This window comes from Chelonia mydas, chromosome 5 (assembly GCF_015237465.2).
Source record: "Chelonia mydas isolate rCheMyd1 chromosome 5, rCheMyd1.pri.v2, whole genome shotgun sequence".
NCBI lineage: Eukaryota > Metazoa > Chordata > Testudines > Cheloniidae > Chelonia > Chelonia mydas.
The window spans coordinates 12,598,133-12,611,494 of NC_051245.2; the positions used below are offsets into that span (position 1 = coordinate 12,598,133).

Below are 13,362 nucleotides of genomic sequence, written 5' to 3' on the forward strand. Positions count from 1 at the left end.
CTCCTGCTGACTTCACCTCCCCGAGAGGCAAAAGGTAAGTACTGAAGTTGACAGGAGAGCACTTTCCCGTTGACTCATTGTGTCTTCACCAGACCCTCTAAATCGACACCGCTGCATCAATTGCAGCGGCGCCGATTTAGCATGCAGTGTAGACAAGCCCAAAGAGACTGTCATTTTACACTGGAACAATGCACTGTAACTATCATGTTCTTGTGGACTCAAGCATCATGAGATACTTCTGCTTTGGCCACTGTCTTATCTTGTTAATTATTATTAAAGGCTTTTTTTTTTTTAAAGAAAGAAATTTTAGTAGATATATAGAACTCCAAAAGATTTGAGAAAACTGATGGAAAAGCCACCTTGAACTTTACATCTAAGGTTAAATAGCAGGCTGCAGGCAGAATAGGAAACATGAATGCAGTACTTTTAAAGAGCAGTAAAAGAAACATTAAAAAAAATCAGCTTGGACAAGGAAGAGTTTCATCAAATAGAATTAGAAAATCCTCAGTCTCCCATCACAGAGAAATGTGGGGAATGTAACCTGAATAGATCTGGGAAAATTCATCTAGCTTTCATCATACAGAATTTTAAAAAATAAATTTGGAACACATGGAGTGGTTTGAAAGATTTACTAGCACTTATTTTAAGAAGGTTATCAGTGGCAAGAGATGTGACAATCCTAAATCAGTGCCAGTAAAAAACCTTTTTACCACTCCATTTTGTAGCAAAATACATCTGTATAGTTTTTGCTTTTTGTTTTGTTTCTTCCTAAATATTACCAGGTACTTATCTTGTCTGTCAGTAAGGCAGTATAACAATTAGAAGTATGTTGTAAGGTAACATATTTATGCCTCAGTTTAACAAAGCACTCAAGCATGTGCTTAACTTCAAGCCCATGCTGAAATCCCATTGTCTTTAATCATTACAAGCTTAATTGTTTTGCTGAATTAGTGCCTTATATTTGGACAGTTACAATATCTCAGTATTCACACATATGCAGGTAGTCTTGAGTTAATATTGTAGCCTGATCTATAGATTATGAAGAAGAATTCCCAGTTATCACCTCAAGGTTAGATAAGTTCTTGTCTCAAGGTCAAGCCCCATATTATTACAATTATTTTATAATTGGGAATCCCGATGTGCACAGGTGCAACACTCACGCTATAGGAACTCTTTTATATTTACAGATAAGTCTATTAATACATTTAGCAAAATCACACACACTCTAACTCAGTAAGGTAAATAAAGATAATATAGAAAGTACATCTGAACATCCATACTCTCACCATCCCTTGCAGAACAGCCTGAAATGTTAGCCATTATCTTCCTCATCACCATCACCTTCCTCATCTTCACCAGTGGCCATCATTCTGGCCCCTCCCAAGGGCTACATCTCTCTCCAACTGACCACATGCTGGGATGCCACTTTTATAATATGTTACGCTGACGTTACCATGTCTAATGCGTATTCAACAGGGGTTTCTTCCTTCTTCCTTATTTGTATTTCCTCCCCTTACCAGTGTTAACATGTCCTTCTATAGGTTACTATATTCATGATTTTAACTCATCATATATGTCAGTTCGTTGCCATGCTATTCTGTTCAGAACCTTCCAGAAGCTGGTGTGTGTTCATGTTCCTGTGGTTGGCTCATGTCATTATGGACAAAATTGCCCCCTATACTGTACGTCCAGTTCCCCAAAATGTATGAGTTACCTCAGTTTATCTATGCTAAAGTTCGTAGGCTTCAATCCTCCTGCTAACTGCTGAAGCCAATATCTTACAGGATACAAGCCTGTAGGTTCCTTGCATTACTGCTGAATACAATAAAGCAGAATGTAATACAAAGCAGTGAATATAATAGAGGTAAGGATAGCCCACTGGGCTACAGACACCCTTCCCTTGTTAGGGTAATAGTTAATGAAGCTTATCACATACATTTAGGGCCTTACCGTATGCTTAAAACCTGTGCCTTACATAACCTAATAGATGATTGATAAAAGAGAAGTGCCTGCCCAGTTAGTATATGTGTATAAGTGCCTGTGGGGTGCAACAAAAATATAAATGTGTGACTTTGCACTCCAATGGACCATAAAAATATCTTGATATTCAGTCATTACCATACTGGCTATCTCCACTATATGTCACCCTTCTTATACGCGCTACTCACTTGGTTAACCTGATAGGCTACCAACAATGATGACGACAAATTCTGTTGGTACCCTCCTTCTGGCCACGCAGCTGTGTGTCCGCCTTAAACATCTTGTATCCGCCAATGTATGGATACCCCCTACCCAGAGCAACAGGCCATCACTGGAATTTCCCATGTTGGGTGATATGCTACCAGAGCAGGTACATTGATGCATTTAATGTTGACGTTATCTTCAAGATGACCTACTGAGTGGATAGCTGCAAAGTGACCGAACACATCCTCATCTGGATTGAACACAGGCAAGGAGGTGATGTAATCTTAGTTAAATACGAGTCTTAATTAGGGTGCAGTGTCACAGACCCCATATCTGAGTTGTTCTCAGTGGCACTTTTAAATAAGAATTAAAGCAAGTGGCTCTTCCTGTTCCATATTTAAAAACAGTTTCAACAATATAATTTAGCAACTGCTAATCCTTGATTAAATGTGGGGCCTTTCCCAATTCTAAATTGTGCTGTATGTGTGTACTGTATGCAGAAATTGATATGACAATTGTATCCATTACTACTCCTGGCATAAGTGTAGCCACCTACCACCCTGGCGTTATTGATTAGAGGGCAGACCTTTTTCCAGGTTACTAAAGATGACATGGCTACATTTATTAGTTTATAGTTAAGGTTTGCCCTTTTACCTGGTATGCCCTTTACAGTAGGCCCATTTTAGATACATCCTGTTTTCTAGTACATATATACATTGATACCATCAGTTCAGGCAATAAATTCAATACTGTCCATGATAATTAGTCGTCCTTGAGTTCGGTATACTGCCATTTGGGGACAAAATCATATGGCTTCGAAGATAGCAGTGCACCAAAGAGTAGGCTGCTGCCATTGATTCCAGACCACAGTTACTTCAGCCTTAGAGGTCATCATTTGGAGGTTTACAACAAAGTCTGTTTTCTTTGCTTCCTTCACATGGTACAAGTACTGGAGCTTGAGAGTCTGCATGTAATTGGCCAGGTGCTTCCCTGAACAAACTGTCAGGACAGCAAGAGTGCTGCATTGTAGCTGTAATATAGCTATGAATCCTACATTAATATGATGGTGGTTTGCTCGGTGAACTTCTGAATTTTAATCTGGGTTCTGCCAAACTGGCCACATTGCTTGACAAACTCTAAATCAAAATTTTGTGTGTGTGTTATATACACATTGATTAGTTAGGTTTGTCTCAATTAATAATTTAATTTTAACTATCTTTGATTTCTGCAAAGATTGAACCACCCCAGCTGTAATATAGGGACACACCCATTGTAATTAGATTTTAATTATAATACTGAAATAGTGTGGTACCACAAAGAAGAATGTTTTACTAGTAATAATTTTATTATTTACATCTTTGCGCACAAAAAGATTGTTGCAATAAAAACAAAAGTATGAAAAATCCTAAACTAGGCACGTGACACAAAACATAAAAATAAATCCAAACAAGTAATCCCAACATACCACAAACTATACCACCAATGGATTAAATATTGCTGCTCAGAGCAAGTCCAGGAAACCTAAGGGTTGAAATTATTAAATGTCCTGGGTTTACAGCCTTGGTTTATCTATAAAATAAGTTTAATGATTTAGTCAGGAGCTTGCTTTTCTTTAATCTTTAAATCCTAGATTAAAACAGAATTGGGCAAAAAAAAATAACACATTCTTTATTTAGGAAATATAAAGGGAAAATTGCAATTAGATTCAACGTTTTATTTTCATGAACTAGGACCTATAATAATAAGCATGATTTATATTGTGGTAGCAAAGTTTTCTACCTGTCGCTTGTGAGAGGCGTCAATAGTTCCTTAAAAGAATAATTCCTGTGTGAAGCAGAAAGATTATATGTTGCTGACTTCCTTTACCATGTTGGGTAAGTCTGGAATTGCAACTAACATACCACCTATTTTTGGAATAATAATGCACAACCAATTAGTTAAATAAGGAATATATCTAATACAAACATGCAAGTAACAAAAAAATATAAATACTTAATGCTTGACTATTCCCTAAGGCCGTTACCTCGCTCCTTTTTCTACTTTTTCTCATGGAGGATAGGTCCATCAATGGCTATTAGCCAGGATGGGCAGGGATGGTGTCCCTAGCCTCTGTTTGCCAGAAGCTGAGAATGGGTGATGGGGATGGATCATTTGATGATTACCTGTTCTGTTCATTCCCTCTGGTGCACCTGGCATTAGCCACCGTTGGAAGACAGGATACTGGGTTAGATGGACCCTTGGTCTGACCCAGTATGGCCGTTTTTATGTTCTTATGCACTGCTTCCCCTCCACTTACAGGTTAGAGGAGTAGTAAACAGAGTTTGCTTTATCTTGTACATGCACATTTAGACAAGGTTATGTCTAGTCTGTCTAAAGGATGCTGAACCTTCTCTCTTAATTTATGGGATATATGTTTTTAAAATATATATAAGATGTTTTATGGGTCCCTATTCTTTAATAATATGCTGCCAAATTCAAGTTAGAAGCAATTTTCTTTGCCTACTTCCCCTTTTCCTCCCAAGCACAGAGTGCAAAAGTACTTCCCCTTTCAGTAACATGTTAGTCGCTGGTCAAAGCCTAAGTGATTTTGCTGCTGAGGATTACTTAGAAATTACAAGCTAAAGGCACAGAGCCTGTTGTCTTGGTGGATTACAGGGTACGGGCTAAATGCATAGTTACAAGGTCTCTAAAATGAAGCTTTCGGTACTTTCTGGTAAGTAAGGGTTTTTCCCTTGTTCCTTTGATACTTCTTATTCAACCATTCCTTTATATTACCGTTTAATTTAGTCTCCTGGGATTTTAACACCCTGCTTTGGTGGAAGTTGGATTTATACTAATAGCTGTGCTTAGACAGTCTTGTTGCTTCTCATTTCTCCATTTGAGTCATTACCCACTGATGAGCATTAGTTGTTACGTTACATTAGACATATGATCATATGAACAAACCCACAAGTTAGGGCGATTAAAAATTAGTCTATGTTGCATTCGTATGAAACCTCCTCCATAATCTTTAATATGTTTGTATGCTATGTTTTGGTCGACCACAACCGGAATTCTAAGCAGACTCCACTTACCTCCAACTCCTACTTCAAATGAGCTCAATTAAATCTTACTAGCTAGCTGCATTCTAAATCTGCGCAATAAGCACTTAACACTGTACATATGTAGAAGTGTCCCTCCTTAAATAATTAACCCCTTAACCAGTTTCAGCAATTACTTGAACAAGTCTCAAGAAAAGCAGAGGGGATGGGGTTCTGCTCCCCCTCTCTTCTCTCGATGGCTAATGTGCTCTTATCCGATCGAGAATAATTACCCTGTCGGGACCTACAGAGCAGCAAAGGGGAGGCTGCTGATAGATGGATCTGGGCTCAGCCCGGGAGAGCTGAGGGGACTGAAATAAAGTATCCTGGACCGTACAAGTTCTGAGCCGCTGCGGCCTCTTGGCACCACCTCAAAGTGTGGGTCATTGGGCCAAATGCGACTGCCATAGTAACTCTTATAGGTACCTCAAAATTACAACCAGTTTACAAAGCCCCCTTAACATGTGTATAAAGGAATCCCCTCCTTGCGTGATTCTAAACACCAGTGACTAGTCGATAATACCCAATGAGGAGTGCAATCAGGCTGAAGTCCCACATCACTCACTTGCATCCCTTACATGGTTATAATTTCCTTGGGCATCTAATGGTGGGAGACAGGTGGTTACCCACGAGGGTCCCACCCTGCGTCTGGCATGCCAAGTGAATTTGATGGTCAAGAAATCAAGTGCTCCTCTGTTTGATGTGGGTCTGTGTTACTACTGTCCTCCAGGAGGGCATACCCTCCCCCTCTTGCTAAGAAAAGCAGAAATAGTAGACTAGAGGCAAAGAACTAGAAAAGAGGAACAATAGCAGAGGGGGAAAGAGCAAGTCCCTGGTGAGTTACAGTGAGTGTTTCTGACAGGAACCAAATTCTGACTGAGAGTTTACCTGGATTTTAATTTAGATTTTACCAGAGGTGAGTTTACCTATCCCGGGTAGGGAGATTACCGCGGTATGCCCTCAGGGTCACTGTTCAGGCACCAATCTGTAGCCTGATCTATAGATTATGAATAAGAATACCCAGTTATCACCTTAAGGTTAGACAGGTTCTTGTCCCAAGATCAAGCCCTGTATTATTAAAATTATTATATAATTGGGAATCCCGATGTGCACAGGTGCCAACGCTCACACTATAGGAACTCTTTTATATTTACAAATAAATAATCTGTTAATACATTTAGCAAAGTCACACACACGCTAACTCAGTAAGGTAAATAAAGATAATACATAAAGTATATCTGAATATCCATACTCTCACCATCCCTTGCAGAACAACCTGAAATGTTAGCCATTATCTTCCTCATCACTGTCACCTTCCTCATCTTCACCAGGGGCCATCATTCTGGTGCCTCCTAAGGGCTACATCTCTCTCTCTCCCTCTACAAGTGACCACACACTGGGATGCAAATTTTATAATGTTACTCTGATGTTACGTGTTTAATGTATATTCAGTAGCGGTTTTCTCCCTCTTCCTTATTTGTATTTCCTCCCCTTACCAATGTTAGGTTGTATAGGTTAGTAAATTTATGATTTGAACTCATCATGTAGGTCAATTCATTGCCATGGCACTCTTACAGTTGGATGTTCCGTCCAGAACCTTCCAGAAGTTGGTGTGTGTTTGTTTCTATTGTTGGCTGATGTCATTATAGACAAAATTCCCCGCTAGGCTCTACTTCCAGTTCTCCAAAACTTATGTGTTACCTAAATTTATCTATGCCAAAGTTCATAGGCCTCAATCCTCATGCTAACTGCTGCAGCCAGTGTCTTACAGGATACAAGCCTGTAAGTTCCTTGCATTACTGTTGAATATAATAAATATATATTGTTGAATATATATATATATATATACTGTTGAGTATAATAAATCAGAATATAATACAAAGCAGTGAAGATAATACAAGTAAATATAATACCCCACTGGGCTACAAAGGCAATAAAGGATAATGGCTTATTTTTTAAAAAAATAATTGTACAAAACATAGGTATGTCTACTATAATCGTTGCAAGGCATGTATCATCTCTGTTAATGGGAATCTGGTCTCGTGTGTGTGTGTGTGTGTATATATGTGTGTGTGTATATATATACACAAAAAATATATATATACAAATGTAGTAAGTCATGTTGGCAGACCTTCATGGACTCCACAAATGGAAAAGGCACAAGCAAATTTTGAAGAGAGACCTGTTAATTGGATGCAAATTAACACCTTGAAATATTGCAACGAAGGATTTTATACGGAGAGTTGACAGTAGTGTTAATGCTTTTGCTCTTCGCTTTGTTGCAGGTGTGCCCATCCAAGGGGAGGTGTGATTCAGAGTGTGTCTTCCTGGAAACATGGCTCAGGCTCACAGTACATTAGCACTCGGCAAACACAGTCATGGACAGCGGTGGCCCCCCAGCAGAATTGGGCTTCACCCCCAGAAGTAGTTGATCTCACTTTGGACGAGGATACCAGACGCAAATATCTACTGTAATGCAATGTCACTGTGTTTTTGCCCCCACCATCCCTTCCCCTCTTTATGGCACGGAAGTTCATTGTTGTAGCTTCAGCTTCAGAAGCCCTGTTCTTAGCGTTATGGACTTAAAACTCCTGGAGAATTTCCTTTTCCATCAGAATGCAGTGTCATTTTAATATCGCTTCAAATATTTTACCTTCTCAAAGGAGGATTTTTCCAAGTATGAAAACTTGATAGCACTGAATTTAAATGACACCTATGGTTATGCATTGTGTGTGTTAATCTAAAGAAATAATTGTGCAGACAGATACACGCTCCCATCCTCTCCCACCACTGATATCAAAATGATTTTAATTTACCAGTAAATTGATTTTGTTGCTAGAAGCTAGTGTTTTTGCTGTGTGAGCATCAGAGACAGTGATGGCCTGATTTTGAGAGGTGCTGAGCCCCCTTCCATTGATTTCAGTGGAACTGCAAGTGCTCAGCCCTTCTGAAAATTGGACCAACAGTATTTACCCAATTTGATTTGGTTTCTTCACCAGCAGGACTGTCATTTTATAGAAAGGCCCATAACATGCACTGGACAACTTTTTAATTCAAGGATTGTCATTTTCTGTTGTAATTTATAGTTTACATTCTGTTCAGTGCTGTCTTCTGTCTTTCTTGGCTATGGTGTTTTGTTGGTCATTTGCCACAGCATGTTACACTTTTTTCCCCCCCAAATAACAATGACTTAAGAGCAGCTGATCAGCACAAAAGCATAAGAAAATAGTCACAAAAAGACCCAGCATTCCTGCCCATTTTAAAAGAATCTGAATCCCTTGCATTTTAGGATCCTGATTTTTTTTTAACCATGCCTCTCAATCTTCTTCCTTCTGAAAGGTTCCTTTTGTACTTTACCTCTTTCCTTCAATCATCTTCTCCAAAAAACTTACTCTATCAGGCCCCATTCCAGCACAGCACTTAAGCAGATGTGTAATTTTAAGCACCAGCGTAGCTCCATTGAAATCAATGGGGCTACTCAAATGCTTAAAACTGTCAATGTGCTTAAGTACTTTGCAGGATCAGGGCCTACACTTATCCTTTGGTTTTAAGTAGTTCTGCCCATTTACCTATTCTTAGGTCATGTTTTCTATCCTAGTGTTTGAACCTCTCTTAAGGTCTGATCCTGCAAACACTTACCTACCAAAGCTGGGTGTTTACTACAGTGAAATCAATTGGACTAGACACTCTAGTAAGCATTAGTCCCTATAGTAAGTATTGAAGTAGCCCTTAATCACTCACACTGGCTCCTGTTCAAGGTAAAAACCAAAGACTAAACTTCAAAACAAGAGGATGTTCACTTTAAATATCTATTGTGCAATTGAAATGTGTCCTTTTGTATTCAAAATGCTTTTAATGGGATTTTTCTACAGTTCCAACACAGAATTTTTACCAGCTAGGGTTATGCAGCAAGTAGAAAGGACACCGTGAGTCCTGATCTGGTTGATTTGGTGTCAGTTTGCAAGAGCACAGGGTGGCTTCCAAAAATTTGCTGTATGGACAAGAATTTTGCCTTTGGTAGCACAGATTTGTTAAAAAAAAAAAAATTGATTCTAGTATTGTTAATAGTAAACAGTTTGCTTTGCTTCAAAAAGTGGAAAGGTTGTGACTGCACTTTAAAGAGCAACTAGGTAAAGGATTTATGTTCTGTTTTAAAAGTTTCTAAAACATTAAATGGTGATCAGCGTGTTGCATGACCATAACCTGTAAGATGTATTTGGTGCTTCTGGTAATTGGTCTCTTTGTTTGGGGGTGGGAGGGAGTGTAGTGAATGGAATCCATACTCATTGCAATAGAGAACTGTCCTGTAATATTGGTTCACTATATTAATAGTGACTATTGATCTTTTTTCCCAGTTGGTTAATTACATAACTCATCCATCATTTTAGCAGATTAGCACCATGCTGTAGGTTAACTGGGAAAGATGATTTAGTGTGGCTGCTTTTTACTGTTTCATGAAGTTGTCTTTAAAAGATCAGTTTCTAAGAAAGCTGCAGGGACCCATTTGTAGTCCTTCCATTTAAAAAATTGCAAACAGACTTTCTGTTTCTCAGTTTGTATATGATGTGACTTCCATGTATATATAAAAATGACTGCATCCTAACCAAACTTCCTTCAATTGTGCACTGTGTTTGTTTTAAACAAATCATGTATTTTAGTCTGATGCTGGTTTTCTTTTCTTTTATTTAAAACACTACATATTTCTTTTATTCTTTTAACAAATTTTAAAGGGTAGTGATCTAAAAACCACAATCACTGGATAGCTAGGAAGTATTTCTTTTTTTGTTTGGGGGGATTTTTTTTTAAGAGAGCAAAAGGTGCCTGGACAATTTTGCTCTTCTCAACAGGAAAGTGAAATGTTAGCCATTGTATGGCGAAGAACCAATGCACTTGGGGCCTGATCCCAAAGCCCACTGAAGGCAATCGGAGGCTTTCCATTGACTTCAGTGGGCACTGTCTTAAGCCCTTTATGGTTCAGCAGTTCCTCTATTGCTAGCGTTTGAACTTGGAATCTTCTGCAGTGGAGACAAATCATTGCTTAGAATTTAATGTTTAAAATGTGCAACTCTAATTAAAAATTTGGTTCTTCTTGACACTCATTATTTAGTTCTCATTTTCCATCTAGTATTTAATGGTCTTTGGAGGAAAAAAATAATAATAAGAGTGTTATATATATATATATATATATATAAAAAAATAAATATATATATATTTTTGGTGCAAGATGAGACCTTCTGTTTTTTGAAACAAGTCTGTAGCATAAAGGTTAAACTATTTTAAGACAAAATAAAATAGAGTGTATTATTTAAACAATATTACCTTGTGTGGGAGTTTTTTTTTCCACTTCCATTTAATACTGTGATATTTGGAGTGCCTCCAAAATAAAGCCTTTAAGCTCTGAGAGTGGGTTATATACTTTTAGAATTCAGTACTATTCCCTTCTCTGACATTCAGTTAGATGCCTAGAATGTTAAATGTTTTATTTCCTCACCACAAAAGCTTTCCTTTATCCAGCATGTCAAAGACTTGGTCCAGCACAACAATTTTGGATTATAGTACTGATGGTACTGATGGGAGGTGACAACTGGTAACAATGAATAGTGGATTCCTATATTTATTTATAGGACCTAGGTACACCATGGGTACCAGCAAGACAGGTTTCTACAAACCATTCCCACCATGTGCCTTAAACCTTACCGGCAGGGACCACAAGTAGGGATGAGAATACCATGTCCAATTCAGTCTCAGTCCTGATACTCAAAGCCTTGCATAGGATTCGCCCCAGCTACCTGGGATCACAACTCTTCCTCTGTGACCACCCATGTCAGCCAAGTTTTATTGGAATCATGAAACTGACCAATAGGGGGAGACTTCTGAATGTGGGAGACAAAACTTCCCCTGGAGTTGGATCTAGACTATGGAACTCACTCCTGCAGTAGATAAGAATGACGTGGGTCTCTCCACATTCAGAATTAAATGCAAAGTTCCTTACTTTGACTTAACTTTCCCATTACCTTTCAGTCTGCTCATGCATAGGAGGGAAGCAAAGGGAAAGAAAAGAAATATACTACCTTTCAAGCTATTCCTGCAGGAGAAGAGGGTAGAGGAAGAGTTTTGTTTAATATCAGTCTTTTTGTTAGATGAGGACGCAAGCTGGTACTACACTAAGTGCCATATATACTAAATACAAAGATAAATAGGGAGAGGTGCTGAGGGTAGTTCACTCTTCATACCCATTCACTCCTTAGTATTGAAATTACAAATTGTGGTGGTGATGTGTTGTGGACATTGGTACAGGACTCCAACTAATTTCATATCGGGCATCAGAAGAGAGGTTGACACTTTAGAGTTTGATGCAAAGCTAGAAAGGACAACTGGTGCACCTGCCAGTCATTCAGCTCCTGATTTGATATTGATGCTCATTTTGAAAGATTGCAGTAACAGGCTGGATATGTTTCTAACCATTTTTCTATCATTTATATTTTTAAAATCTGCTTTCTTCACACCCAGAAGGGTACCATCAACTAAGCCTTCATAAATTGAAATATAGAGCATCTGAAGTTCTACCCCAATCACCTACTTCTTTCCTCCTGGCTCAGGCTGATTCACTTCGTATTGCCACTTTTCTTCATGAAAATCATGATTCCTGGGACAACACAAGAGCTGGCAAGAGCTAATAGATCACTCCTCATTTTCCTTCCCTTCCTCACCCCCCACACCCCATAAGATCTTCTGGATGCGAATTAATTTCTTGGCTGAAAAGCTGTTCCATCTGCTTTGAAATGGGAATTGAAAGTAAATGGATTGAAAGGTGGTCCACTTCTCAGTAGCATTTGTAAATACCTCTGTATCCTTTAGTGAAATGCTGTCCCCCCGTCCCGCCTTCTTAGGGCCATAGTCTGAATGACCATTGCTATCGCGCCCTGTTTCCCAGAGTATCAATGAATTACGACTACAATTTACACTGGTAAAAGAGCAGCACTCCACCAAAGTTCTATCCAAAGTTCTAATCCAAAGGCTGGGTTACCACCAACAGGTCCTGCATTTAAAGTGGTCTGGAACAGGTAAAAATAAGAATAGTCTCCACCTAATATTGAAATGAGATGGAAAAGTCCAGGAGTTCAGAGCCCTGAGTCTTCCTTGATACCAGGGTTGAGCAGAACTCTCATGTCCCTGAGCAGATGGGTGTGTTCTGTACAGACTCGATGAGAACACTGATGTGTAGAGAACACCCCTACGCACCCTGGCTGCTTTCTCTTGGAGATGGTTATTCAGCTGTATTTACAATTCCGCTTAAAATTAAAATTGGCTGCCAGCTGCTGATAGGGGGGATGGCATTTTTCGAAGGGTAAATCTAAGGGGGTGAAATGGGCAGGGGTAAACCTGATAAACTCACTTAACCCCCGATAAACCTCCTGTGTTATTGCCTTGATTTGCCGATTTAGGGATCGCACGTGAGAAATTGGCAAGAGGCAAGTGAGAAACCATGCCGGAGATGGAAGGGCAAAAGAACTGGAACATGTAGTGTTTTTCCCAAGTTGCTGATGAAAAATCTTAAGTGTTTGATACTCTATTGCTTCCAGTGAGAAGCCCTGATTAGGCTGAATGTTTAGAAAGCAAAGTTCTGCAGAACACTAAGAAAGGGAGAATCACAGCGCGCCCTTCATCAGGGAGTTACTACAGGGTCCTTACCTACCGAAGATCCTGTCCTTTCCATCACGTTAAAACTGCGGCCCTCCCGGGACCTTTATTTTATCATACTGACTAAAGATTTTATTTAAAGGTGTTTCTTGTGTGTTCAGTGGCTAGGGAAAGGTAATTGGATATGGAGCCTATTACCTAGGATTCTTGTTTGAATCCCACTAAGGCGGTAGTAACTGAAAGTCATTTTGCTGGTTGTTGGATGGCCAATGTGAAGGGAGTTATGGTCTCCATCTAGTTCCCTAAGTGATGTCTGCATCACAACTGGCACCTTTGTTGGTATGAAATTATCTTCTCGTTCTTTGCGGTGGGTCCCTCCAGCTCAGGGTTGAGACATGTTTTGGAGAGGGGAGGGGCAGTGCAAGGAAGCCAGCAGTATCTCTTCTGTAGCTAAATA

The 13,362-nt window shown here is 39.2% G+C and overlaps 1 protein-coding gene across 1 annotated transcript in view; it reads left to right on the forward strand.

The window, feature by feature from the left end:
* The window catches only part of C5H18orf25 (chromosome 5 C18orf25 homolog), a 74,568-nt gene extending 63,989 nt beyond the window's left edge, over positions 1–10,579 (forward strand). Inside the window, exon 6 of the mRNA XM_043546879.1 lies at positions 7,550–10,579. Within this exon, the coding sequence (XP_043402814.1) occupies positions 7,550–7,739 (190 nt within the window). The 3' untranslated portion in view covers positions 7,740–10,579. The remainder of the gene's footprint in view (positions 1–7,549) is intronic.
* The last annotated feature ends 2,783 nt before the right edge of the window (positions 10,580–13,362 follow it).